Genomic DNA, 27,775 nt, shown 5'->3' with positions numbered 1-27,775 from the left:
TCCTACAAATATTTACTATGTGGGGCTGAGGCCTTATGGACTAGGTGTCCCCTCCTCCGGGGAAACGCCCCACACTCACGCCCAGGCTCTCCTTGGGCTCCCATGGTGCACTGCTTCCCCAACAAGCCCTGGTGTGGTCCTCACTGTCTACTTGTCAGGCCCAGAGAGTTCACCTCTGCGTCTGGCCCCTAGCACAGGCCCCGGCACGAGAGGGCCTCAGTCCATTTGTTGAATCCAATTGAAGGGCCCTCGCCCACTGTGGTGCAACATGGGAAAGGCCCCCTTCCAGCGAGAGCAATCTGGGAGGCTTCCTGGGGGCGGTGTCGATGGCGTTGAGCCTGTAAAGATTTCTCTTGGGGAAGGTGAAGACGGGGTGTCGTGCGGGGCATGGGGAAGAGGGGGGCCTCTGCTTCCTGTGGGAGGGTAGCAGGAGACAGAACAGAAAATGTAGGCTGGGGGCTTCCTGTGAGCGCACTGAGACGTTCTAGCCTTTTTCTAGAATGTCTGAAAGGCTGCTAACAAGCTCCCGAGGTGGAAGGAGGCAGCCTGCTCTCCTCGGGGCTCATGGAGGCAGCCAAGGAGCATCTCAGAGCAACAGGCAGCACGGCCTGAGGGAGGCCGCGGGATGGCCCAATGCCCTCAGGTGCCCCCAGCCCGGACCCTGCTCCGTGGCTCTGAAAGGGCTTTGGGTTTGAGGAGGAGGGGCTGATGGCCACCTCCTGCGCTGTGAGGTTTCTGTGCCCGCAGTTGGAGCCATGGGACACAGAGCCAGAGGGAAGCTGGGACCTGGGTGCCTCACTTCCCATAAGAGCCTCTGGGGCAGAGGGTGCAGCCAGCCAGGGCTTGGGAGCTGGAGGTGGCGGGGGGCCCAGAGGAGCCAGGAGTCCGTGGCCGTGAAACCTGCGTAGGTGGCATGGAATGGCCCCTGCAGTTTGGGGCTCCATGGGGAGGTTTGCTGCCCAAGGTCTGGAAAGTTCTAGGGAATGGGATGCTGGGCAGGTCCTGGAGGCAGGCCGTCTCCTCGCATCAGCCCACCTCCCAGGTGGTCTGCCCCGGGAAACCCACCTGACCAGCTCTGTGACACTCCTGTGGATCCTGCAGCACCCTAAGCTCTGTCTCCCCCATTAGATTCAACTTCCTGAAGGCTGCGGCCAACGAGTAGGCGCTAGAATAGTGGTTCTCAAAGTGTGGCCCAGGAACCCTTGGGGGTACCTGAGACCTCTTTGGTGGTCTTCGAGGTCAAGCTACTTTTAGAATCAGACTAAGGTGTGATCTGCCTTTTCACACATCCTCTCACAACAGATTAAAATCAGAAGCAGATAGAAAAATCCGGTTGTCTTCAATTACGTTAGACCCGTGGTCAGCAAACGGTGGCTAGAATAGTGGTTCTTTGGCCCCTTGAGTGTGGCTCTTCCACAAAATACCACGGCCTGGGCGAGTCTATTTTGAAGAAGTGGCGTTAGAAGAAGTTTAAGTTTAAAAAATTTGGCTCTCAAAAGAAATTTTAATCGTTGTACTGTTGATATTTGGCTCTGTTGACTAATGAGTTTGCCGACTGCTGCGTTAGACGATAAAGAGCTTTGCAAGAAAGGAAAACAATGCCATTCTCCTCACTACGTTCTTTTTTTTCTTTTGAAAATATACTTACTTTTCATAAGAAATCATTTATGTTAACACGGAATTGATTGAATAAATATTGTGAATATAAACAAGTGTATAAATCTTGTAAAATGTTTTCCCAGTTTTCATTTCTAAGACAGTAAGCAGTAATAATACAGCTCACATAAGCTGACGCTCTTTGGGCACCTCAATCACTTTTAAGGTTGTAGCCCTGGCTGGTTTGGCTCAGTGGATAGAGCATCGGTCTACAGACCAAAAGGTCCCAGGTTCGATTCCCGTCAAGAGCACATGCCTGGGTTGCAAGCTCGGTCCAACATGCAGGAGGCAGCCAATCAATGATTCCCTCTCATCATTGATGTTTCTATCTCTCTCTTCCTCTCTGAAATCAATAAAAATATATTTAAAAAATAATTTTTAAGGTTGTAAAGGGGTCCTGCGACCAGCAAGTTTGAGAACCGTGGCCCCAAATTCAGGACAGGACACCCTTGGCACACAAACCCCCACTGCTCATCCCCACGCCCACAGCAGACATGACTAATCGATCCCGTGTTACTTTCTCCTGCCTGAGGCCTCTTCCCCACGGGGCCCATGGGCGGTTGGCAGGAGCCTGGCCCCGTGCCCGCTCCCCAGCCTCGTACCTTTTCAAGATAATGAGGACGTGCATCGTCCACGGGAGCAGGAGGAGCGCCTGGTTGAGCTGCACGGCCTCCACCGTCCTCCGGGCCACTGTCTCCGGTTTCAGCGGGGGGAAGAGGTTGGGGAACCTGAACGCAGGGAGAGACACAGTGGGTTTCCCCAGGGAAAGTGCCCGCGGCAGACAGGTCTGGGTCATCCCTTCGGCATCTCCTTGAGAAGACTTGCGATTCGGAGACCTGAGACCTGCTGGGAACCTCTCTCCTCTCCCCCGGTCCCCCAGATGTGTCAGAAGATCCTGACTCCCTCCCTCCGCCCACTGAGTCTCCTTTTGAGAATCAAGGACTCGCAGCCCAGCCACCAGGACCCCCCGGCCCCCCCCCCCCCAGGGTCCCCGTGTTCTCTAGAGCCCTGCTCACTCCTGGTGGGCGGCTGCCTGCCGCCTGGCCCCCCTTCCCTCCTGGCCACCAGTCTTTGGTTCCTATCACCGAAGTTCTTTCCTGTCTCAGGGTCTTTTACCAGCTGTGCCATCAGGGAGGCGTCTCGGCTGGTCCACTCGGAGTGGCCTCTGATCTCGGCTCCCCCCACACACACACTAATGTGCTTCGCTGCATTCACCACGCCTGCAATGGCCTGGCCTGCTGGCTTGTTTCTTTATTAACGGCCTGTCTCCCCCACAGGCTGTGCGTTCCCCGAGGGCAGGGGTCTGCTGGGTCTTGCTCCCTGTTGTATCCGCCATGTGCTGTGTCCGCACATAACAGGTGCTCAATAAACGCTTGCTGAACGGTTGGATCAGTGGTCGGCAAACTGCGGCTCGCGAGCTGCGGTTTGCCGCTCTGTTGACTAATGAGTTTGCTGACCACTGGGTTGGATGAATGAGCGACTTGCTCCTCCCCAGATGTGTCCTGCTGACCCTGCCTGGAGGCAGGGACCCTGCGGAGAATGGCCTTGTCTGCCCCGCCTGCTGGGTCACTCACACACGGACGCATTGAAGCCTTCACAGAGTGGCGAATACACGATTGAATAAGCAAACATCGGCTTCTCCTGCCCCGGCCCAGGCTTCCGGCCTGAGACCCATAGACTGATGACGCCCCCGAGTGCCAGGCCTGGTCTAAGTGCTCGCCGGGAATCACTCACCACAATTCACAGAGAGGGAAACTGAGGCTCTGGGGAGCGGGTGGGGGATGAGGCCTGCACAGAGCCCAGGCCCCGCCCCCGCCCTCACTCACTGCCCTGAGGCCCCGCGCGGATGCCTCTGGCTCTGACCTCAATCCCACAAAGGGCTTGTAGCTGCTCTGGCACCAGGAGGATTAAGGCGGATGAGTCACCTGGGTCTGATGTCACCCTGGGCAAAGGGCGACTCCTGGGCCCCCCACGCCGACTGGCTGGCCTCTGAGAGTCCAGGGATCTCACCCCCCCAACCCCCTCCCTGCCGCCCTGGGCGTCCTCAGTGTTTCGCTAAGATCCCGATCCCACACCCTGCCATGGGCAAGACCAGCCTCCAGGGGCCTGCAGAGGTGAAGGCCTGGAGGCAGCTCGCTGGCAGACAGTCTGGCTTTCCATCCTCACCTGGGCCAGTCCTGCTCCCGGGGAGGGGGGGGGGGCAGACAGGGGAGAGACCCAGCTCCGTGGGTCCAGGAAGGGGGGGGGGGGCCCTTCCAGGCAAGGCCCCTGCAGGAGGACCGGAGGGCCCCTCAGTTCACCTCTGTGGGAGGAACCGGCTCCTTCTCTCCGTGGGGGTGGGAGGGGTACACAGCACCAACAGGGCTTTCAACTCCCACGGAGGCAGCACCCACTCTGGAAAAAGCTTGCTCAGCCGATCTCTATCTGTGAGGCCTTGGGCAGAGAGCTTGCTTCTCTGAGCCTCAGTTCTCTCGTCTGTGAAATGGGGAGAGAGCTCACTGGGCGGGGGGGATGGGGGGGAGGCAATGTTTCTAAAGCGTCTGCTGTGGCTGGAACCCAGATCAATCCATGGCAATTAATACATAGCAAGCACCCCCCACCCCCGGCCCCCATAGGGCACTGCTGCTGAAAAACCCATTGATTTTGTCCTAAACACCCGCCTCCCACCCTCCAGCCTGGCTGGGGAGGAAGCCAATGCTTTCCTCCTTTTTTTTTTTCTTTCTTCAGGAAATGAGAGCTTCGTGCTGACCAATCACCCGTTACTCCTCTTCTCCTAGGCCCTCGGGCCTTCCCTGCCCGCCAGGTAGCTAGCCTTCAGCTAGAGCTTGCCCCCTGCCAGGCAGGCTAGTATTCACACACAGGAGCAGGGGACCCATGAAGAGAGGGCACTCTCATCAACCCCTCCTTGCAGAGGAGGAGACCAAGCGCAGAAGGCGAGGGGACTTGCCCAAGGTGGCACGGAGCTGGGATTTGGTCCCAGGCAGTTTGGACCCACACTTGGCACGGCTGTGGGAAAACGCCTGGGGAAAGCCTGGAGTTTCCTTCTCACGGTGATGGAGAGGAAAGTGCTGGAGGGGGAGCTAGATGCAAGGCGAGCTCTGTGCCCAGGGCGCCCAATTAAAGCTGTGACTGCCGCCGCTGCGTTTCCACCCAGCGTGCACTTACGGAGCGCTTCCTGTATGCCCAGATAGAAGGAACCAAACCAAGACCTCATGGGGGGAAGCCAAAACAGGCATGAATCCAGCCTCCTCCACATTCAGAGTCTATGATCATTTGCGTGCAAGTCAGGTGGCTATGTACCCTCCTGTGACACACTGAAGCACTGAAGATAGGGCCTGCCAGGAAGATTCATAGCAGATGCCTGAGGAAGAGGTTTATTGTCAGTGGTGCGCGGGCAGGTGGGCTCAGTGGTTAGAGCATCGCCTCACGCACTGAAGGGTCATGAGTTCGATTCCCGGTCAAGGGCATGTACCTTGGTTGCTGGTTTTTTTGTTTGTTTGTTTTTAAATATATTTTTATTGATTTTTTACAGAGAGGAAGGGAGAGGGATAGAGAGCTAGAAACATCGATGAGAGAGAAACATCGACCAGCTGCCTCCTGCACACCCCACACTGGGGATGTGCCCGCAACCAAGGTACATGCCCTTGACCGGAATCGAACCTGGGACCCTTGAGTCCGCAGACCGACGCTCTATCCACTGAGCCAAACTGGTTTCGGCTCGGTTGCTGGTTTGATACCCAGTCCCCCAATGGGGCACATGAGGGAGGCAACCGATCAATGTGTCTCTCTCACATTGATGTTCCTCTCCCCCTCCCTCCCCCGCTCTCTCCCTTCTACTCTCTCTATAAAGCAATGGGAAAAATATCCCCGGGTGAGGATTAACAACGACAAGAAAGAGCTGTGGTTCGTGACTGAGCCCGGAGCATGCCCCAGGCTTTTCTCTAGATGTTACGTGTGTTGCTTTTAATTCTCCTAATAATCCCACGGAGGAGATAGCATTCCCACGGTTTTACAGACGAAGTCAAGTGAAGTAAAAGCTCAGAAAGGTAACAAAACTGGCTCAACATTTCACAGCCGTCCAGCAGCTGAGGTGTGAAGCAAAACCAGGCGCTTTGATTCCTGATCCCCAAAACCATGCTCAATTACCATCGCAAAGCGGGGGGGGGGGGGTGAGCGACTCCCACATGGCACCCACTCCAGTGGACGCCTATAATTGGCATATAATGAAAGGCATCCAACTTACGTGTGCAGTGGGATTACCTTTTACCTTTGTAACCACCGCCCAGATCAAGAAGAGAGAGCATTTCTAAAAGTCTAGAAGGTTCTCCCGTGCTCCCTGGCAGGCTCTCCCCGCTTCAGGGGTGCCCCGTTTCTGACTTCTATCACCACGGCCCAGTTCTGCCTGCTCCGGAACGTCATGCAGACGGAACCACACAGAGTGCGCTCTTTGCCTCTGACTTCTTTTGCTCAACGTAATGCTTTTCCATCCACCCACGTGCCTCAGTGTCCGCGCTGCTCTCTCACGGTGGGTGATAGTCCACTGCGCACAGTGGGACTTGTAAGAGCTCCCAGCCTGAGAAGCAGGACCCTACACCCCCACAGGGCCCCCCATCTCTCAGAGTCGGGTGCCAGAGCTCAAAGCCAAAGGGAACGGGCTCTGGTGCTTTTTATATTTGTGCTCTCTCTGTGATAAGCCTCCCTCCGGGTCCAACCTGCAGGGGACCTGGCCGGGGGAGAGAGGGGGCCCTGCTCACTGACCTGACCCTCATGCCCTGGAACATCTCGGTGCTGGTGTGGAAGGGCAGCACGGTGGTGGCGCTGACGCCCGGGCAGTCCAGCAGCCCCAGGGTCAGGCTCTCCATGAAGGCGAAGGCCGAGGCCTTGGAGGTGCAGTAGTCGATGGCGCCGGGGATGGCGGACAGCGCCAGCACGGAGTTGAGGCACACGATGTGGCCGTTCTGCAGCTCCAGCATGCGTGGCAGGAAGGCCTTGGTGGTCTGAGGATGGGCAGGGGATCAGTGTGGAGCAGATGTACCTCCCCAAAGCCCCTCTCCCCCTCTCTCAGGGGGAACAGACCACCCTGCACGCACGCACTGCCCAGGGATGGAGCCTCCTGGGACAGCAGGGGCCGGGGCGGCCTGCCCTGCAGCCACAGAGCCGGGAGACGCCTCCTGGGCCCTCGTTCCTCCTGTCCGGCACCTTGTCCTTGGGTATCCCCCTGGGCCTGAGCCCAAGCCCTGGTGAGCCTCCCCTACCTCCCTTACGGCCCCCAGGCCCCCGGAGGGAAGGCGTGTCCCTGCCACGCCCAGGCCTGGGTCTGGGCACAGGAGTCCTCACCCAGAACTGGCCCAGCGTGTTGATGTGCTGCGACTTGAGGAGGGCGTCGTCGTCGCTGTCCATCAGGCTCTTCCCGTGGACCACGGCGGCGTTGTTCACCAGGATGGTGATGTCCCCCACCTGCAGGCGGGAGGGGCCGCAGCTCGGTCAGGGCAGCCCCAGTGCCTGGCCCCCTCCCCCCGGCCATGTGACCTGGGCAGCCACGTCGCCATGCTGAGCACCGGCCTTGATTTGTAAGATGGAGCTCATGACCATACCAGAGAGGTTCTGAGGGTTAGAAATAATTTATGGCGCGTCATATGCCTGGCACAGAGCGCATTCACCACAAATGAGGTTATCTATAATAATAAAAGGGTAATATGCTAATTAGACCGGATGTCATTCCTGAAGACGCCAGGGCCGGAGGGAAGCCAGCTGGGTCCCGGGTGCCTACTGGTGGCTGGAAGAGGGAAGCCTGGGTCCCGGGTGCCATAGGGAAGCCGGTGCCAGCAGCCAGGGAAGGAAGGCCTACTCTTGCATGAATTTTCGTGCATCGGGCCTCTAGTTGTTACATAAAAATGAACATTTACCGTGTGCCAGATGCTTAACAGGTGGTCTTTGCTCTCTGGGAGCTCACCGACTCACTCACAGCCGTCGAAATAGACGGCTGGAGTCAGGAGAAGCCTTTTCCCAAAGGGCAACGGGACATTTGGTCTAAATTCCAAAGGGGACAAGAGATGATTACTCCTGTCATTCATCAACCCATACCCCTCCCTCGTCCCTGCCCCCGCAGCACACACATGCACACTCATACATGCATGCACACACATGTGCATACACCCTCGGGCCAGCTTCACGGGAGAGTCCCCAGAGAGGCTCTGGAAACAGCCGTTCTGCCACCGCAATGCCGGGCCCCAGGCCCCAGGGGCTGTTCCCTTCAGCTGAGCGAGGACAGCCCCCCCGGGTGCTCACCTTCTCCCGCACCGCCTTGGCCGTCTGGTACACCTCCTCTCGGTTGCCCACGTCACAGATGAAGTAGTGGCACTCGGTGCCCATCTGCCGGATCTCCTCCGTCGTCTCCTTCAGGCACTTCTCAGTGCGGCCCCAGAGGACGATCTGGAGGAAAAGGATAAGGCACTGAATGGGGGGTCGCTGAGAAGCCGCCGCGGGGCAAGGCCTGCCCCCAGACATTCCGTATTTACGGAGTCTGCCCAGGGACTGGCCTCCCCGATTCCGTCCAAAGGGAGTATGCAAAGCAAATGAACAAGATGACTTTCTAAAAAGGGATACAGCCCAGCCGGCGTGGCTCCGTGGTTGAGCACCAACCTACGAACCAGGAGGTCACGGCTCGATTCCCGGTCAGGGCACCTGCCCAGGTTTTGGGCTCGATCCCCAGTGTGGAGCCTGCAGGAGGCAGCCGATCAATGATTCTCTCATCATTGATGCTTCTCTCTCTCTCTCTCTCCCTCTCCCTTCCTCTCTGAAATCAATAAAAATATTTTTTTTAAAAACAACCACCTTCTTAAAAGAAAAAAAAAAAACACATAAAAATAAAGGACTCAGCCTAAGCTGCAGCGAGCCAGGAGGTGCTGAGCCCATTTCTGACCTCAGTCATTGACGTGATATTTACAAGACTGAGCCATTCCTTCCAGCAGGTCCCCTCCTGCCAGCCCCGTCCCAGGCATCCCACACAGCTACAGCAAAGCCATCACTGAGCTCTTTCTGCAGCATGTTCCAGAATGTTCTCAGTGGGGAACAAGCTGGCCTTCTCACCAGCGAGGGCTGGAGCCAGGTTTATGGACACGGCGGTTAGGTCGCACCGGGAGGTTCCGGCCGCGAGGCGCCTGTGCTAAGCCGAGCCTCCACCTGGCTGCGGTCACACTTGGTCACACTCGGAAGGAGGGCCAGGCGCAGAGGCAGCCAGGCTCCCGCTGAGAAGGAAACGGCCTCCCGCCCACCACCCCCCCCCCCCCCCGCCCCAGTTAATAAACTCGGGGCTCATCACGCCAGGAGGGGGCCCTGGCAGGACCAGAAGATGGATTCTTAAAGGGGTTGGACAAACTGAGCAATGGCGGGTCATAAAGGCTCAGCAGAGAAGCCTGGCTGTCTCTCAACCTTGACCTAAGCGAGAAGGACACACCTCACGACCTGCCCTTGGGACCAGGGAGGCAGGCCCCTGTTGGCAAAAGGGTCGAGGGCGGGGGGGGGGGGGGGGGGGCGGGGACTGGACCCCAAGGAAGACTCAGCTTAGTCAGCGCAGAGGGAGGGAAGGCGGGGGCTGGAGACCATCGGAGAGAGGAAGAGATGAAGGCTCCTGGGGATTAGTCTAATGGTTTCTCTGTGTGTTTCTTCTCTTGCTTTTTAAAATTACTGATGAAATGCCCCCTTAAAAATAAACCCCATGTGAAAACCCAACGTGTGAAACCAGCACAGAGAACACATTCCGTGTCCGAATCCACATTTTCTCACTCTACCAGCAACGGACGGACGAGGACAGGCAGGCTGTGTGGGAGGCAAACATTGCCAAGGGGGTACAGGTGGAGCGCCGATCAGTCGGACCAAGGCCCCGAGGATTCTGCACTTTGAAACACAGGATAGAAAAGTCCCACCGACAATCAGGTGTTGGAAGTTACACTTTATCAACGGTTCACCTTGAAATCTCAGAACTTTCCCTTCGGTGGAAAGGGCCCCGAATAAGTGTGGCGGGTGGTCTCCAATGGATTTTATTTATTTTTTATTGAGTTTTTAAAACGTCGGAACTAGTTTTAGAAAGAAAATAAAAGTGGTTTCTCAACCGCTTACACGTCTCTGGGAAAGCCCTGTTTGAAAGTCCCCCTTGTCCGACCACTTTATTTATTTTAAAGAAATAAATTTTTCTTGACACCAGGAAGGCCTGGGAGGGGGACTCCCTCAGTGGCTCTGGGGCCAAAGGTGCATCAAGGGCGAACGGACTGCACGGAGGCAGGCTCCCAGGGACACTTCCTTGTCTGTTGACCTAAGAACAGAACTAACCTGTGCTCCCCAGGACAGGCTGGGGAGTCACTGCATGGAGCAGATTAGACCACATCTCTTCTAGGAAGGCAATTCGGTGTAGGCATGCTCCACTCCCCAGGCCACCCTGGCCTGTAGCCACTGTCACCCAAGCTTCCTTCCATCCTTCCTTGTCACTCCACCTGGCTGTCCACCATCATCCATTCCCTCACTCCTTCCTTCCTTCTATCCACTCCAAACTCCATCCATCCATCCATCCCTCATTCCTTCCTTCTACCCACCCTGCCACCATCCATCAATTCATATCCATCCACCCATCCACCCATCCATCCACCCATCCACCCATCCATCCACCCATCCATCCATCCATCCATCCATCCACCCATCCATCCATCCCTCATTCCTTCCTTCTACCCACCCTGCCACCATCCATCAATTCATATCCATCCACCCATCCATCCACCCATCCACCCATCCATCCATCCATCCATCCATCCCTCATTCCTTCCTTCTACCCACCCTGCCACCATCCATCAATTCATATCCATCCACCCATCCACCCATCCATCCATCCATCCATCCATCCATCCATCCATCCATCCCTCATTCCTTCCTTCTACCCACCCTGCCACCATCCATCAATTCATATCCATCCACCCATCCATCCACCCATCCACCCATCCATCCATCCCTCATTCCTTCCTTCTACCCACCCTGCCACCATCCATCAATTCATATCCATCCACCCATCCATCCATATCTATCCATCCATCCATCTTCTGAGTATGTCCGAGTGAGCTTTAGGTAACCCTTGTTCCCCTTTCTCCTGTTCTGGTCCCTGCCTAACCCCATCCCACCTCCAGCTCATAAGAGAAACAGGACCCTGGGGCTTGCGCAGTTCCCTAGGGTCTGGTGAGGCCGCGAGAGGTGCCTCTGGGGACTCAGAGATTTCTGGGGACAGAGAGAGGAAGCTTAAAGTGGGGGAGGGGGGCTTGTTGGGAGGTGTAGGGGGTCTAGATGCCTGGGAGCACAGTGGTCACCTCCGAGGGTCTAGAGCAGCATCCCAGATGGGTGCCCTTCATTCTGGGGACCCTGGGTTCTTCTCAGCACAAACAGGTGTGCAAGGGATTCCTGCAAAAGGGGTGCCGAGGGCCTGGAGGCTGCTGGGCCAGATTAACTCTTCCTGGGCCCCCAAGTTCTCAGGTGTGGCAAGGAGGGCAGGGGTCTAACGCCCCAGTGTGGTCTGTCTGTCCAGGAAACTGGCAGTCGGGGCCCTGGAGGCCAGCCCTGTGCACGTGGCTGGAAGGACCAGCTGGCGATGGAGTCAGGAGGGAAGTGAAGGCTGCGCCCATGCTCCTGGTGGGTGGGGGTGCAGCCCGGTGGGCCCTGAGGTGTGGTCATTTCCTCTCGAGGCTCCGATGAGGAGGCCCTGGTGGCGGGGCCTGGCCTCCTCAGGTCTGTGCTCGGAGCCCCACGGCCCCCGGGGCTGTGTGACAGCTTTGCCTTCCGCCCTCCCACCCAACCCCTCAGGGCGGGGAGCCTGGGTTCTGACTCGTCCGTTTTCGCAGCCCAGTGCCCAGCACGGCCCGTGCTGTTGGTTGAGCGGATGAGTGGAAGTTCAGGATCACAGGTGGGATGGGGTGGGAGGTGGTTAAAGCAGCGGTCGCCCACCTTTCGGACCGCACGGACCACCGGTTGGCGACTGCTGGGTTAAAGGGCCTCCCTAAGCCTGAGACCCCCCCCATCTTCCTCGACTAACACCGGTGCCGGACACTGTACTCTCGGTCCGGAAGACAAGACAGGCTGGGCGCTTAACGTGCTAAAAATCCTACAGGGTCTCAGAACCCGCAACACAGAGTCTACTTAGACCAGTGGTTCTCAACCTTCCTAATGCCGCGACCCTTTCATACAGTTCCTCATGTTGTGGTGACCCCCAACTATAAAATTATTTTCGTTGCTACTTCATACCTGTAATTTTGCTACTGTTATGAATCGTAATATAAATATCTGTGTTGTCCGATGGTCTTAGGCTCTACAGCAGCGGTTCTCAACCTGTGAGTTGCGACCCACAGGTTGAGAACCGCTAGCAGGGTCGCCTAAGACCATCGGACAACACAGATATTTACATTACGATTCATAACAGTAGCAAAATTACAGTTATGAAGTAGCAACGAAAATAATTTTATAGTTGGGGGTCACCACAACATGAGGAACTGTATTAAAGGGTCGCGGCATTAGGAAGGTGGAGAACCACTGACTTAGACCAAGAGCCGGCAAGCCCTGGGGTTTTCCTCCCCCAGTCCGCTGCCCAGGCCCCTGTGGGGGCCCAGAGTCACGGACCAGAAAGCCGGCTGGTACAGCTCAGCTGGCCCACCCGGTGGCCCCTGCCCAGAACCACCTATTGCCTGCCCTGGACAGCTGACAGAAGAGGCCCACCCAGCACCACACGCGGGCAAGGACCAGGCGGGCAGGAGGCAGGTCTTAGAGGAGGTGGGGTAGGCAGGCTGGGGAGGGGACAGATTTATGAGCCCGTGGGACCCAATGCGGCCTCCTCCTGACTGACTCCCACGATGGGGAGCAGCTGGGGAGGGTCAGTGGCCCAGGATTTATGCCTAAGCTGCGTTTACAAATAAGGGCTCAGGGCAGCTCTACACCTCCCGGCGTCCCTCCCCCTGGGGCAGACGGTTAGTTTCTGTCCTCCTCCTCCTGTGACTGGAGAGGGGGTAAGAGGGCAAAGACCTGTGGCCTCCCAGGGGCGGTGGGCCCACACTGGCCACAGCTGCCCTGCCTGGCCAGGGCCTCTGGTCCCCTCATCCCTCCCCCGCGCCCCCCCCGCCCCCCGGCCAGAGCTGCCCTCACCGAGGCAACGGCCCGCCCAAAGTTGAAGGCTGTAATTGTCCACTTTTTATAGGAAATAAAGGCCCAAAGTCACACTCAGTGGGTGGTGGAGGCAGGATTCAAACCCAGAGCCCGTCTTCCACAGAGGCACCCCTGAACCCCGAGACACTGTGGGATATTGTGAGCTTTGAGAGTTCTGCTCCCAAGTGTCGGGTGTCCTCACATCAGCGCTCATTCCCACCCAGTCCTTCCTGAGCTCTGTCTCGCCCCGCGTCCACAGCCACGCGTCCGTCTGTGCGCCAGGACCGCGCCGAGGGCCAGCCGTGGGCCGGGCTGTGCCTGGAGCCTGGCAGCCGGCGGAGAACAGACGTGGTCCCTGTCCCGGAGCCCATGTTCCAGGGGAGGAAGACCCAGAGGAAGGAGAAAACCATTGAACACAAGTTACCGTGAGCAAGATAAAGTATAAACGGGGAACTCGTATTAATAAATGGGGGGCAGGGGGGGGGGTATGGGGTTGCCATATTACATCCTTGTATAATGAGGAAACGGCAGCTCAGAGAGGCTGAGCAACTTGTCTGAAGTCACACAGCAACTGAGTGACAGAGCTGGGCTTGGAATGGAAGTTTTTCACCATCATTCCCTCCCCCAGTGGGAGAAGAGCCATTTCCTCTCTTCAGGCGGTCTCGTGGGGATTAGTGCGCAGAAGCTAAGAGTTCAGTGAGCGCTCTCACTATTGTTCCCCCGGGGGAGGGGGGGAGAGCTGAGAAAAATCACAGAACACACACATACTAGTGCACACACACACAGCACAGCCTCTCAATGTACCCTGCTCTGCAGCCTTAGAACAATGAGGGCTCACAACACAGAGAAACGCTCAGAGATCTAACGTTCAGGGAGAAAGTGCGGCGTTACCCATATAGGGTCCGCTCAACCCCTACAGCTCAGCAGGGTAATGGAAGTCACCAGGCCGCGTAGGCTCAGGGTTGTCTCGGGTGGGATCGTGGCTGGCTCCGTTCGCTTCCTTCTGCTTGTCTGCACAAGAAGTGTCTAAAGGGCAAGTGCCCTTATTTATGACCTTAGGAACGGAAGGCAGAACTAAGCTTCCCCTGCAAATCGGACCCCAACTCGGTGTTTTGCACACGGGTAACTCAGAAGCGCAGGTCCAACCCCTGGTGCTCCCGTCCCCGGCAGTGCCTGTTCGGGGCTCCCATCCGTTGTCCGCAGCTCCCTCCCGTTGCTGAGCGCACGGGTGAGGGAGTGCTGGGCTCGAGTTCCGCTTGGCACCCGCTCCTTACACAGTGCGCTTGGCCCCGTGTGCTGTTGCCGCTGTTTTGAGTCTACATCCTGTCTCCTGGGAGGCAGGGACTAAATCTCACCCATTGTGGGTTCCCTGTGGCCCTACCTCGTGCCCAGCACAGGCTGGGTACCTTTGTTTTAAATGCCAAGTATACTTGCGGACTCCTATTCATCCTGCAGAACCCTGCTAGAATGCCCCTTCAGTTCTGAAGCCTCTCTGGCTGCTCCTTCCATCCTCCCTACAACACTACACCAAGGCTAACCTCTAGGGAGTACTCGCCGCGGGCCAGGTGCTGTGCTGAGTACATCCACGTGCTTTCTTCTCTCATCCTCACAGTCCCACGTGGGGATGGTCACTCTCTCCGTTTTATGGGCGAGGCTCAGACAGATAAAATGACTCACCCAAGTTCACACCGCTCAGAATGAGCAGAGCAGTGTGACTCAGAATTCACGTTCCCTACCGTCAGCCCTGACCCTGGTTTGGACCTCCGCTGGGCACGGCTGCCAGGGGGCTGGGCCTGTTTGTGAGCATCCCTGCCCCCCGAGGTCACGAGGTCCTCCGTGTTGTCCTACTCAGCTGGGAACCTCAGCACCCAGCAGGGCCAGGCGCAGCCAATGCCGCCACATGGCCCTGGCCCGGGAGGACTCTGGAAACATCTGCTGGCCAGAGAACAGGCCCTTCTCCACCCAGCCTCGCCTTCCTCGCCCAGAGGGGCTCACACGGGGGCCTGGACTTGACATTCACGGCTCTCGCTCAGCTGCAGAACACGGCTCCACCAGGGGCGTGAGCCGGGTGGTCTCGGGCGGGTCCCAGGAGGAGCATCTGTTGATAATTGGCAGCTCTGGGACGATCGGGTCCCTGGGCAGGTCCTGGGCAGGCCCGCTCGTGTCCCATGGGCGCCGCGTTTTGGACCGGAGCGCCGCTGAGTTGGCTTCTCAGAAGCAAAGAAAATACCCACCAGAGACCCCAAACCAGGCAGGGGCGGGGGCGGGGTGGAAGGTCACTGTGGAGGGTGCACAGTTTCGTCCGCCCAGCACCTCCAGCAGGAGGATGCTCTAAAAATCCATCCCGTGGCCAGCTGAGAACAAGCAAGCAACAGAGTGAGTGCAAACATCGAGGGCCAGACCAGGGTGCTGGCGGGAAGTGCACGGGTGGGTGCCCGTGTGTGGGCAGGTGGCATCTGAAACGTGGACACGCACACTCTTAGAGGTGCCGCGCGTGTGAGTTAAACATGGAGCTTCCCCTCGTCCCCATCCCCGTCCATTTCCAAAAGGAGATGCCGGCGTGAGTAGCGTGGCCCAGAACTCGGGAGCCGCTGCCTGGGCTCGGTTCTCTGATCGGCCACTTAGAACTCACACGAGCGTGGAAAACCCACTTAGCCGCGCTGTAAATTATGGTTATTAGAGCACCACTCTGAAGGGTGGCTGGCGGGGTGAAAAGAGGACAGGATAAATGTTAGCTATTATTATTATTATTATTATTGTGATTAACTCAGGAACAGAGATAGACCCCCGTTGCTCACAGAAGTTCCCACTGTCCCTCACAGAACGGGAGTCATCGGGGTGACAGATGCCTGGAGGACCCCGCCGGGGCCTCTGCTTCTAGACTCAGCCTTGACTGGGCAGAACCTCTTAGAGGACCGCCCCCCCCCGTCCCCCCCCACCTCACCCCCTTCCTGTCCTTCCCCTGACTGAGCCGACCTCTTCCGCCCACACCCCGGCCCGGGAAGGTGGAGGCCAGCGACAGAACCGCTCCTCTGCAGGGCGGGCGGCATGGGCTGCAGATCACCCATCGAGGGGATTTCTCTGTAGGACAGATTTTCACGCTGAACTCTGGGGGTTCCGCTGAGGACCCCCAGGGGCTGCTGAGAGCTGGGGCCGGGTAGACAGGGACCCGATAACCCAGAGCCTTGCTACCTTTATTAGGCTTCTGGACCAGTCATTTCTACAGAGGTTCTGCGGCTAAAAAAGACTGCGGTTTGGCCCAACCAGCGTGGCTCAGTGGTTGAACGTCGACCTATGAACCAGGAGGTCACAGATTCAATTCCCAGTCAGGGCACACGCTCAGGCTGTGGGCTCGATCCCCAGTGTGGGGCGTGCAGGAGGCAGCTGATCAATGATTCTCTCTCATCACTGATGTTTCTCTCCCTCCCTCTCCCTTCTCCGAAATCATTAAAAATATATATTTTTAAAAAGACTGACGTTTGCCCTAACTGGTTTGGCTCAGTGGATAGAGCGCCGGCCTTCGGACTGAAGGGTCCCAGGTTCGATTCCGGTCAGGGGCATGTACCTTGGTTGTGGGCACATCCCCTGTAGGAGATGTGCAGGAGGCAACTGATCGATGTTTCTCTCTCATCGATGTTTCTAGCTCTCTATCCCTCTCCCTTCCTCTCTGTAAAAAATCAATAAAAAAATGTATTTAAAAAAAAAAAAAAGACTGAAGTTTGCCTGCTGCCTGCTTGTTTTGTTTTGTTTCCCCGGAAGCTGTTTGTTTCTTAGCGCCTCCAGCTCTCACTGGGGGTGCCAACAAGCCTACCAGCCCTGCGTGCGAAGACAGCCCTTCAGAACCGGTGACAGCGGCCGGGTACCCCCCTGAGACCTTTCCGGACTTCCTGACCTTCCCCCTTTCCTCCTGGGAGCCGTCTCCAAACTCCGCCTGCCTCTGCCTGTATCTGCCCTTGGTGCAGCCGCAGGCCCACTGCCTGCGGTCCCCCCGCCCCCCCCCCCCCCCCCCCCCCCGGGAACCAGAGGTGACATCTCCTGGGCCTCTCCGTTAGGCTGCGCACACCCTCCCCTTCCTGTCCCTGCACAGCCGAGCTGCCCACGCCGCAGGCAGGGCTTTCCCACGCAGCCACGCGTGGTAGGCGCGCCCTGGCTTCGTCCCGTGGAGCCTGCTGACGATGTCTGGTGGCCGCTGGCTCGGCTGCTGGAGAGGACTGGGCCGAAGGTCCTCAAATTAGATCTCCTCCCACAGGCCCCTGACCGCAGCCTGGAGCCGGACAGACTTCCTCCCGCGGACATCCAGCCTGGAGCCAGCCCCCGGGGAGCCACAGGAATAACGCCCAGGCCAGCCCGTGCTCTGGGCCGCTGTACTCCACCCACAGGAGCCAGGTGACCCCGTCAGGGGACATGTCCATTCATCGCACAGATAACCACGCGCACGCCAGTGACAAGCACTGGACAGCGAGGCGTCCGACGCCCAGGGACGGAAGGAAGGCCGCCGTCCTGGCCTGGGCCAGTGCGTGGTCTTGCTGACCAAGTGCCTGCTGAATGGTGACCGGGATGACCTTCACCCCATGTGAGGATCCCGGGGTCTTCACAGGCTGACAGTGGGGGTAGGAGGGGAGGCGGGAATGGTGCGGACCACAGATGTCCGGCCCTTTTCTCCCCCTGGACACCCTACTGTTCCCCATGAATTGTTTTCTCTCACCCTCCACCTGACCCGCCGGTTCGACCTCTGGATTCAGAAGCCGACCACTTCCCGCCTCCTCCGCGCTGTCGCTCTGGGCCCAGCCTGTCATCCCGCACCTGGACCACAGCAAAGGCCCACCCGGCTCTCCCTGCTTCACCCCCCGAGCCCCTGCCCCTGCCCAGCCTACTCTCAACACAGCGGCCACAGAGACCCTTCTAGAACGCAACTGTGGCCCTGCTCACAACTCCCAGTGGCTCCCCATTTCACCCGGCGTGAAATCCAGTGTTTACCATCATCGCATGCCCCACCACCTGCCCTCAGCTCTCCCAGTCCCGGCCTGGCTGGCTCGCACATCCCTTCCCAGGGGCCACGTCCCTCAGGGCCTTTGCACCAGCTCCTCTCTGTCCTCCTCCCCCAACCTCTTCCCACAGGTTCTGCTCATGTGCCTTTACCCGAGAGGCCTTCATGCAAAAGCCCCCCTCACCCCCACAGACACTCGCTTCCCAACCCTGTCCTTGCCTTTTGAAAATAATTTTTTATTCACAGACTTTATTTTTCAGAGCGGTTTTAAGGCCACAGCAAAACTGAGTAGAAGGTACGGAGATTCCCCACATGCTAGTAACCCTGGTCCCCACGCAGGCACAGCCTCCCCCACCATCAACACGAGCACCAGATGGTACATTTGTTACAACCGATGGACCTACACCGACATGTCATTATCACCTAAGCCCAGACCTCACGCAGGCCACTCTGGGGGTTGTGCATCCTGTGCGTTTGGACAAATGCGTAATGACATGCGTAATGACGCACTGCAGGATCCTACAGAGCAGTTCACGGCCCTAAAAACCCTGTGTTCTGCCTACTCATCCCTTCTTCCCACAGCCCCTGGCAGCCACTGATCTTTTTATTGTCTCCATAATTCTGCCTTTTCCAGAATGTCATGGAGTTGGAATCACACAGTTTGTAGCCTTTCCGGGTCGGCCTCTTTCACTTAGTCACAGGCATGGACTGAGGTTCCTTCCCTCCAGGTCTTTCCGTGGCCTGATAGCTCATTTTTTTTGAGCACCGAGTGAGTAACACCCCATTGTCTGGAGGCCGCAGTTTATTTAGCCGCTCACCTACGGAAGGGCCACTCGGTGGCAAGTCTGGGCAGTTAGGCAGAGAGCTGCTGGGAACACCCGCAGGCATGTCCCTGCCCTTTGAGGCTCTTCCCGTGGCCGAGGCACAGGCCTCCCTCTGTGTTGGACATGTCATGTCCCCGAGGATAGAGGACGCCCCCCTCAAAACCTCACACCATCATCGCCCGCCAAGAGCAGGTGCTCAGAGCGCAAGTGTGACAACTGGGCTAAGTCGGCACCTCCTCCCCCAGCGTGATTCCTGGGGCTCAGCTTGGTTCTGGGGCGGCTGGGAACAGCCTCCAGGGGGACCTTCTCGAAGGCTGGCTCCCGGGAGAGCAGAGCCAACGTCTCACCTCCGGCCAGGAACCCAGGGGCTGGTGTCTCTTTCCACAAACACCAACTGCCCACGAGACTGGCCCGAGGGCTGTGCCTCCTTCAGACTGCGCTTGGCAAAACACGGGGGTGGAGAAGCTCAGGTCAGAGTTCCTGGCTGATCCCCAGGACCTCTGTCCCAGTTCCCTCCATCTGAGCCCTGGGTGGGAGAAGCCAGGGGAGCGGGAGGTGGGGGGGGTCCCCACAGGGAGAGGAGAGCCAGCGTTTAGACCACTTTCCAGCAGGGGGGCACGCTTTCAGAATTACCATCCTGAGAAATGGGACCATGGTCCAGCCTACGGGTGAGGCTGCGGCAGGAAGGTTCAAGGCAACACTTGAACCTGGACTCCAAAGGCAAGCTCCGTCACTACTCCCTCCCCCGCCCCATTGGCTCACGCACTCACTCACTCACTCACACACTCACGGCACTGCTGGAGGAAATAGCCCACCCCGCCCTCCTGGAGTTTGCTTTCCTGTGTATACGTGGAAGATGTGTGTCGACAAACACACGGGCAGTTGACTATACAGTATAGAAAGGTGGCTCGTGGGGCGGGGAGTGTATTCAGATGGAGGCAGGGACCCGGAACGCCTCTGATAAGGGAGCATTTGGGCAGAGGTCTGAGGGACGTGAAGGAGGCAGCGATGCGGACATTCCAGGCCGAGGGACCGGCCAGTGCAAAGGCCCTGGGGTGGGAATGAGTTTGGGGTGCTGGGGGACAGCAAGGAAGCCAAGTGGCTGAGCCGAGTGGGAGACAGGAGGTGGGAGGCTGTCACCATGGGTGGGGGGCTTGGAATTCTACTCCCAGTGATGGGCAGCCCTTCGGAGGGTTGGGAGCAGAGAAATAACAGCCTCTGCCTGGCATTTTGGAACCAGTCCTGGCTGCTGAAGTGAGGAGGGCCATAGGGGTGGGAACCAGGGGGGTGGAGGGGCCAGTTGGGAGCTGTGTGGCAGGTGACAGATGTGCGGATGGGGGGGGGGCACAATGGGGTGGAGGTGATGGAAAAGGAGCCTCAGGCTGCAGGGCTGGGCTGCCTGAGTGGAGGGCCCCAGGGTGGGGCCTGAGATCAGCAAGAAGGGCACTGAGGCCCGAGCGGCTCTCTAGGGAAGGACTCTGGCAAGCCCCAGGTGGGAGAGAGAGCGAGATCCTGCCTCCTGCCTCAGATCCCAGGTCCCTCCAGCTTCCAGAACACTCGGCTTAACCAGAGGGAGGGGGAGGGGGGCCCTTCGAGGAAGCAGCTCCAGGTGGCCAGGGCGGCCTCCCCAGGCCGAGGTGCCTGGAGGCCCGCCAAGCAGGCCAGCTACCCACCTAGCGCCGCTGGTAAACACACCAGTTTCCAATAACAAAGTGGCCGGCCACCCCAGCCCTGCCCCCGACGGCAATGAGCGGCCATCCGAGCCCTGCCCGCCCCCCAAAGCAATGACTGGCCATCCCAGCCCTGCCCCCGACGGCAAAGAGCCGGCGCCTGCTCAGCCCCGAGCCGGGAGGCGAGCCTGCGCTCACATGATGGGGTGAGGGGGTGGCAGGAGGAGCCAGGGCGAAGCCTCAGCGGGTCTGGCAGGAGGCTCCAGGAAGCCTTTCGGAAAGAGGGCCCAGGGCGGGTGGAGGGCGGGGGCCGCGGGGGTCCCCAGAGGGGCTGGGGCGGGGCTGGGCTGGAGTCCTGGGTGGGGATTGGGCTGGAATCCCATTTGGCGGATGGGAAAGGGATGGAAAGGGTAGGTAGCTGGGAAGAGGTGGGGCGGGGCGTCTGGTGAGGGTGCCGAGGGACCGGGATTGGGCTGTGGGGAGGGATTAGAGGTGGGGAGGAGGCCAGGTCGGGATCTAGACGCAGATGGGGAGGGGAGAAGGGGGGGGAGGAAAGGGCGCTGGTTTAGGGTTGGGGCGCGGATGGGAGGGCCGGGGTTGAGGAGGGGGGACAGGTTGGGGTGGGGGTGAGGACAGGGAAAGTGTCGGGGTTGGGTTGGGCGAGGACGGGCGGGGGGTCGGGCGTGGATGGCGGGGCGGGGCGGGAGGGGGGGGGCGCGGGTGGGGGTGAGCTGTCCCCTCCCGAGCAGGGACCGCCCTCGCTTCCTCCCTCCGGCGGAGCGGTAAACAAACGCGGTGATGTCACGGGCGCCGCTGACCTGCGGCTGAACCCGGAGCTGTAAATGAGATGCAAGGTGCCAGCAGCCCACGGCCCAGCAGCCTGCGAGCCACACACGCTCCTCCGCCGGCCTGAGGTTACCCCAGCTGCACACGCGGACAGGATGCTGCAAACGCCACCAGACATTGCAACACGCAGCCAGTCTGCTGGCCGCGGCGTGAACCGTCCCGCCGCCCTCCTCCGCCGCCCCCCTGGCGGGCACCAGCCCAGCTGGACAGGCCTCCCTCCTCCGGAGCACCCCGGGGGGCTGGCAGCTTCCACCCATCTGGGGTCAGCCTCTCCAAGAGGGACCGGTCCTGGCCCCCCCCCCGCCCCCCAGGAGGCCTCCAAACCCGGGCAGGCCTTCCAGGGGCAGCTTCGGGCTTTCTGCCCACCACACTGGGGAAGTGCCTGGCTTCCCACTCGGCTCTCTGGGAAGCTCGCTTCTCTTCAGAAGCCAATGCCGGAGGCCCTGCCCCCAGGCTTAAGCAGATGCCAAAGTGCCCCACCAGCCACTCCCCCGCCCACCAAGCAGGGGGTCACCCTGTATCCCGGGATCTCCCAGAGCGCTCCTGGACCTCCTGGACCGCACACCCTTGGCAGCCCCCGCGGTATCTGACCTGCCCCTGGGAATGGAGAGCAGCCGGGCTGGAGCCAGGCAGGCCAGCACTCGGCTCTGGAGTTGATTTGCTGTGTGACTTTCGGATGAGTCACTTGGCATCTCTGGGCTCCATCAGCTCCTCCTGGGAAGTGGGGAGAATCGAAAGTGGCCTCCGGATGCTGGTGTGCGGAAGGTCACAAGTGCAAGAAACCCTCACCAGGCTGCGAGGGTGAATCAAAGCCTCCCGTGCGGCCGGCAGTGAGCACACGGAGATGCTCGGAAAAGCGAAGGCAGGCTTTCCGCTCACCTACCTGCCTCCCACACGGGGCCTCTGGGCTCCCTGGGAGAAGCCTGGGGCTGGAGACATAGAGGTAAACAGTCCCCCGGGGCCCTCGGACCCCACACACTGGCTCCTCTACCTGGAACCCACCATCTCAGGTCCTTGTGGGGGTTGGGGGAACCTAGAAATGACCCCAAGTCTTTAAAAAGCGCCCCAGGAATGCAGCAGGCACAGCTTCACACCAGAGCCAATACCAGCTTCCCTTTCACTGAAGTGAATACTTAAATCCCTCTCATCACCCTGTCTTATTGTCTTTGGAGCATGCTGTCACTGTCTGAAATTTTTAGTCATTTGCTTGCTTGTTTCTTGTCTATTCCCCTCCCCCGACACACACCCCTCTAGAAGGAGGCTCTCACCCCAGCACCTGGCTTTGTAATCAGGTTTCTGTGAGTATGGGAACGAATGAATGAAATCATTTTGTCTCCCCTGTGGAACGGGTGATAAGGCCCCTTGACGGGGACCTTGGAAGGGAAAAGTCTGTGGGTCCTCATGTGCAAGGCCCCATGGGGCAAAATGAAGATTTGGGCCCCTGCTTCCAAAATTACTGAGAATTTTTCAAGGCGGCAACAGCAGGGCATTAACAAGCAGGGCGCCTCTGAGCCAGCGTCCCGTGTGACTGCACAGGTCGCGAAGCCAGGACGCCGCCAGCCCGGGCGATGACGCAGAGGGGGCTCCATAGCAATACGCAGCGAGAGCGAATGCCCGGGCATGAGCCTCCACCCCTGTGTGAGGGAGCATTGTAACACACACCCCAAAGGGAGGCTGACCGCAGCTGGCTAAGCAAGGGGTGCCTGCACACACACCCCTGCTACCCCTGCAAAAGGCAAAAGCAGTCAGTACGAAAGCACGATACGGGGAGGGGGAAGGTAATCACAGAGCACTGGTCGCCACGGAATCACTGACTCAGGAGCCTCCCGAGTGCTCCAGAGGACCCACCGCGCCTGCACCTCCCTTCCACAATCCCCCAAACTCCGAAGTCCTTTTGCCCCTTCATTTGACCCATGCATTTAGGCGAGTCCTCAAGGGGCTGTGGACCTGAGCTACGGGTCCATTTTAGAGACGAGACGCTGAGGTCCTGGAAATGTCAAGGGCACAGCCAGGAATCGGCTGAGCCAGGACCGCAGTCCTGGCAACATTTCTGGGAGCTGCGGGCGGGGGTGAGAATTTAGCTGTTGTTTTGGGAGAGGAAAGACAGACTTGCTTTTTATCAGGGTCTCTCTTTCAGCATCCCCATCCTACCCCACCTGAGCTTCGGGGGTCCCTGAGCTGGTGTGTCCCAGGGACACCCTCCACTAATTACGCCCTGGCCTCCCGAGGACAAGCTTCAAATGACTTGCAGGCTGTGCCAGGGTAACTGTCTCTCCTACGGCTATTGATTAGGGATCCTTTTCATCTCTGCTGATGAAGGTCAAACGCCACAGAGTTCCCCTTCTCTCTGGCTGGTGGCTGGCATCCACTATCGGCCTGGGGATCTGGGCCCAGGGGGCTGGGGGGACTCAGGGAAAGCGACTGGGCATCGCAACGGGAAATGGCCTGGTCAGCACATCCTACAAGGGCCGGATGTTGGGAACAAACCTGAATGAGCCTCGGCCCAGGAAGCCAGGTGGGCGGGGTTTCCCTTTGGCACCAGCCCTGCAGAGAGTGGCTTTTAGTGGCCCAGAGACCCAGCCCTGCCCATCGGAGAACCAGGCTTCCCTCCCCTTCCTTTCAGCCGGCCTGGCCATGCGTCCTGTGCAAACCCTGCTGTGGCTCCCTAGTGTTCCCAAATCCAGTCCAAACTTCACGGCCACCAAGCTCTGCGAGGCCGGCCCTGCCCATCTCCAATGCTCCGCACTCACACTCTCCTTCTGGCCAGCCCCAACTCTGGGATCCCTCGAAGGGGTCCACCTCTCCCAACTCTCGTTTTCCAGACACGCTCTTCCCCTCGGCCTGGGGTGTTTTCCTCCTGCATCCACCGCATCCCCGATGCCTCTCCTTCCAGGCGTCCTCAAACTACGGCCCGCGGGCCACATGCGGGTGTTTTTGCCGTTTTGTTTTTTTACTTCAAAATAAGATAGGTGCGGTGTGCATAGGAATTTGTTCATAGTTTTTTTTTTTAAAAACTATAGTCCGGCCCTCCAACGGTCTGAGGGACAGTGAACTGGCCCCCTGTTTAAAAAGTTTGAGGACCCCTGCCTTGGACCCTAGTCCTAGCCATCGCCAGCCTTTCTTCCCCAGAAGCTAGACTGCCTGGATTCAAATCCCATGACTGTGTGTGTGCTGTGTGATGTTGGGCAAGTATTTAACCTCTCTGAGCCTCAGTTTCCTCATTTTTTAAACGGGGTCAGTAGTAGTGCCTGCCTCATAGGGTTGCTCTGAGGACCTAATCAGATTATCCCTGTCAGTCACTTAGTGTGTAGGAAGAATTTTAATAATGATTCAAAGATCGGTGGGGGGGAAGAGGGGGGTCAATGGGGATATCAGGGGAAGTATGTAATACTTTCAACAATAAAGATTTAATAATAAAAGATAAAAGAAACAAAGACCCATTGGAAGCCACGCCCTGTGCTCATACTTTGCCTGGTTTGCTCCATCAAAGCGCCCACCACACCATAGTGTCACGGACGCCCCTGGTCCATCTGCCCAGCGAGAGCGAGGACGGGCCCTGGACCCCGGTGCTTTTCCCTGCCCACCTGGTCCCTGTGCCTAGGAAAGGCCCTCACGCCCTTCCCGCCCCCCCTCCTCTCCCCATTAGGAAGCCTTCCAGCTGACCCAGAGTTCTCCCTTCTCTGAGCAGCTGCCACCCAGCTCGGGGTCAATTAAAGTTTCCCGTTGCTGTTTTGCTCTCCAAGGGCAAACCCTCCCCGATGACGTCCTACTGCCCCAGTCACATTGCCAGATGCTCTGCAGCGGGGACGGGGCATCTTCCATCCCTGGTGACTCAGTCGCACCTGGAACAGAGCTCAGTGTTCAGCTGGTGCTCGGGGCAGATCCACGCAGCGTTTTCTGCGCGGCTGGCCTGCGTGGTCAGCAGTCTCCGGGAATCCTCCGGGGCCCTGGGAGGTGGGACTAGCATTGTCACTTCGGATCCAGGCTCGGAGAGAGTGGCCGGCAGAATAGTGGCCTTCCCCAAGGATGCCCACATCCTAATCCCCAGAACCTGGGAATATGTCACCCGACATGGGAAAGGGGGGTTAAGGTGGCAGGTGGAATTACATTTGCTAATCAGTTGGCTTTAGAAGAGAAAAGTACCCTGGGTTCCCCAGGTGGGCCAGCGTAATCACAAGGGGCCTTAGCGATGGAGGAAGGAGACAGAAGAGGGGGGTTAGAGGGAGACGTGACTGTCGAAGCCGGGTCAGGGTGATGCAGCCTTGCTGGCTTTGAAATGGAGGAAGGGGCCATGAGCCAAGGAATGCGGGCGGCTGACAGAAGGTGGACAAGGCAGGGACACAGATTGTCCTCGAGAGCCTCCAGCACCTGTGACACCTCGGTTTTAGCCCCATGAAACCTGTGTCGGATTCTGACCTCCAGAACAGTAAGAGAATAAATGTGAGCTGTTGTCAGCCACTGAGTCCGTGGTCATGTGTTAGAGCAGCCACAGGAAGCTTATGGGAGAGGTCAGGGGGCTTGTCCAAGGCTTCCAGCCAGAGGAGCTGGGATGAAGACCCAGGCATGGCCCTGGCCTGGTGGCTCGGTTGGTTGGAGCATCGTCCCCGTCCCATCCACCAAAAGGTGGTGGGTTCAATTCCTGCTCAGGGCACATACCTAGGTTTCGGGTTCGATCCGTGGTCGGGGTCCTTACAGGAGGCAACTGATGGATGTTTCTCACAGAGATCTCTCTCTCTCCCCACCCCCGTTCCTTTTTCTCTAAAAAGCAATTAAAAAAAAATATCCTCAAGTGAGGATTAAAAATAAAAATAATGAAAAAGGAACCTACGCTGCTCCAAAGTCCGGGCTCTCAATGGCACAGCAGTCCTCGGTATTTAAAGCGAGCCCTTTCTGTCGTAGAGAAATGCCCCTGAGACTGCCGTAGAAGTGCACGTGGGGGCTGCCGTGGACAGTCAGAGCTGAGCCACAGCCCCACCACCATGGCCAACACGTGCTGAGCACACATTCTGTGCTCAGGGCCTTCCACACATTATCGCATTAGTCCTCATTTTACAGATGAAGAAACAGGCTCAGAGAGGTCTAGTAACTTGCCCTGGGCCACTCAGCAAGTGAATGGAAAAGCCAGCATATGGACTTTGCTGACTCCTGAGCTCAAAATATGAATCATCATTCTATACTGGCTCCTTGAGGAAGACAAAAAACAAAACAACGTGCGCACACATAAACACACCTGTCAACACAAAGACTCAAGAGGTGGGCCCCCCAGATCAAGACAACGGATCTGCCAGCCGAGGGGGCATGAGCCCTCAGAGGGCACACAGCATGCCCAGTCCACGCTGCCCCTGTGCCCCTGGGGGCCTGGAGGACCCCACCCCTCTGCTGCGTGTTCACAGGGAAGTGGCCTGCAGAGGTGAGGGAAGACTCCCCCTCTTTGCCAAGTGAGATGTGAGGACATAGGATGTGGGAGCCAAGGATGGCCTGGCTCCACACGGGAGTGCCTGGCAGGACTGCCTGTCTGCAGGAAGGTCACGCTGCCCCCGGTCACGCCGGCCCCAGCTCCCCATGACCTGCTTCGGGGCCTGTGAGAGGTCAGGGCAGGCTGGGCCAGTGGGCTGGGCTGGACCGTGTCCCCCTGGGTCCGAGGAGCTCTGAGGGACCCAGAGACTTCCTCCCACCTTGGAAGGGCCCTCGGCTCATCTGCCTGCAGCGGGAAAGGAGGGAGAGCCGGCTTCTCACACCCAGGGGACACCACCATGGATGGCGACTTAGCACACTTCCATTCTTTTTCCTCTCCTATCACCGTGGCCTGAAATCTAGACAAAAAGCTGCAAAGGAGGTCTGTTGACAACAGACTAGGCCACTTTGAGTGGCTGCCCATTTTGCCTCTTTGAACTACAAATTTCCTGAGGGCAAGGATGTTTCAGCTCAACTCTGAAAAGTTCATCTCATCTTTTTACCTGTGAGTGTCAGTCAATGACCTGACAAGGTCTGCAGGACTAGACCCGGGAGGACCAGCTCACAGGCAGGCAAGAATCTCCTGGAAGTTCCCCCCTAAGGATTGGATTGGTGCTCCCACAAGAAGGAGGTCTGGACATCTGTTCCCAACCCCCTTGCTCCTGGAACAGCACCCCAATTTTACCCACAAAAGCCTGCCTCCCCACTCTCAAACACAGTGGTTTGGCCGGGGCTGGTACACCCCTGGCTCAGAGACGAGCCTCTGACTCACAGCTGGCCAATCAATCATGGAACCATTACAAGTGACTTCTTCAGGCTGACGCAGTCCCAGCCGGGGAGACTCAATTCCGGGACCCTCTGGAACGGCAGGGCAGAGGACACCAATCTGTCCACGGGAATGGGAGCTGGGGGGATTTAAGGCAGCAGGGACAGAGGTGAGCAGCCCCGTGGCAGAGAGGGCCTGCCGAAAGAGAGACCGAGTCCTGACAGTACCGTGCCCAGAGTGAGACCAGCCAGGGGCCTCCAGCCACATGAGTCAATACACCAGGCTGAGGACACCTCCGGGCCCATCAGAAAGTCTGCAGCTCATGTCGTTTGACCCACTTGGACGGCCTGGCTGCTGAAGGCATGCGCTGCACAGACTCTGCTCGGGGCTGTCAACATGGTCTATT

General features: G+C 58.3%; 1 protein-coding gene across 2 annotated transcripts in view; it reads right to left on the bottom strand.

Moving 5' to 3' along the window:
- DHRS3 (dehydrogenase/reductase 3) overlaps window positions 1-27,775 on the bottom strand; it is a 41,554-nt gene that overhangs the window by 815 nt on the left and 12,964 nt on the right. For both annotated transcript variants that reach the window (XM_079776767.1, XM_079776766.1), the window contains 4 exons: window positions 7,945-8,088; window positions 6,994-7,113; window positions 6,415-6,653; window positions 2,259-2,384 (listed from right to left, as the gene is read on the bottom strand). In XM_079776767.1, the coding sequence (XP_079632893.1) occupies window positions 2,259-2,384; window positions 6,415-6,653; window positions 6,994-7,113; window positions 7,945-8,028 (569 nt within the window). In that variant the 5' untranslated portion in view covers window positions 8,029-8,088. The remainder of the gene's footprint in view (window positions 1-2,258; window positions 2,385-6,414; window positions 6,654-6,993; window positions 7,114-7,944; window positions 8,089-27,775) is intronic.

This window comes from Cnephaeus nilssonii (genome assembly GCF_951640355.1).
Source record: "Cnephaeus nilssonii genome assembly, chromosome: 7".
Taxonomy (NCBI): Eukaryota; Metazoa; Chordata; class Mammalia; order Chiroptera; family Vespertilionidae; genus Cnephaeus; species Cnephaeus nilssonii.
The sequence above is the reverse complement of the archived record's forward strand: the minus strand, read 5'-3'. Positions and strand labels throughout refer to the sequence as shown.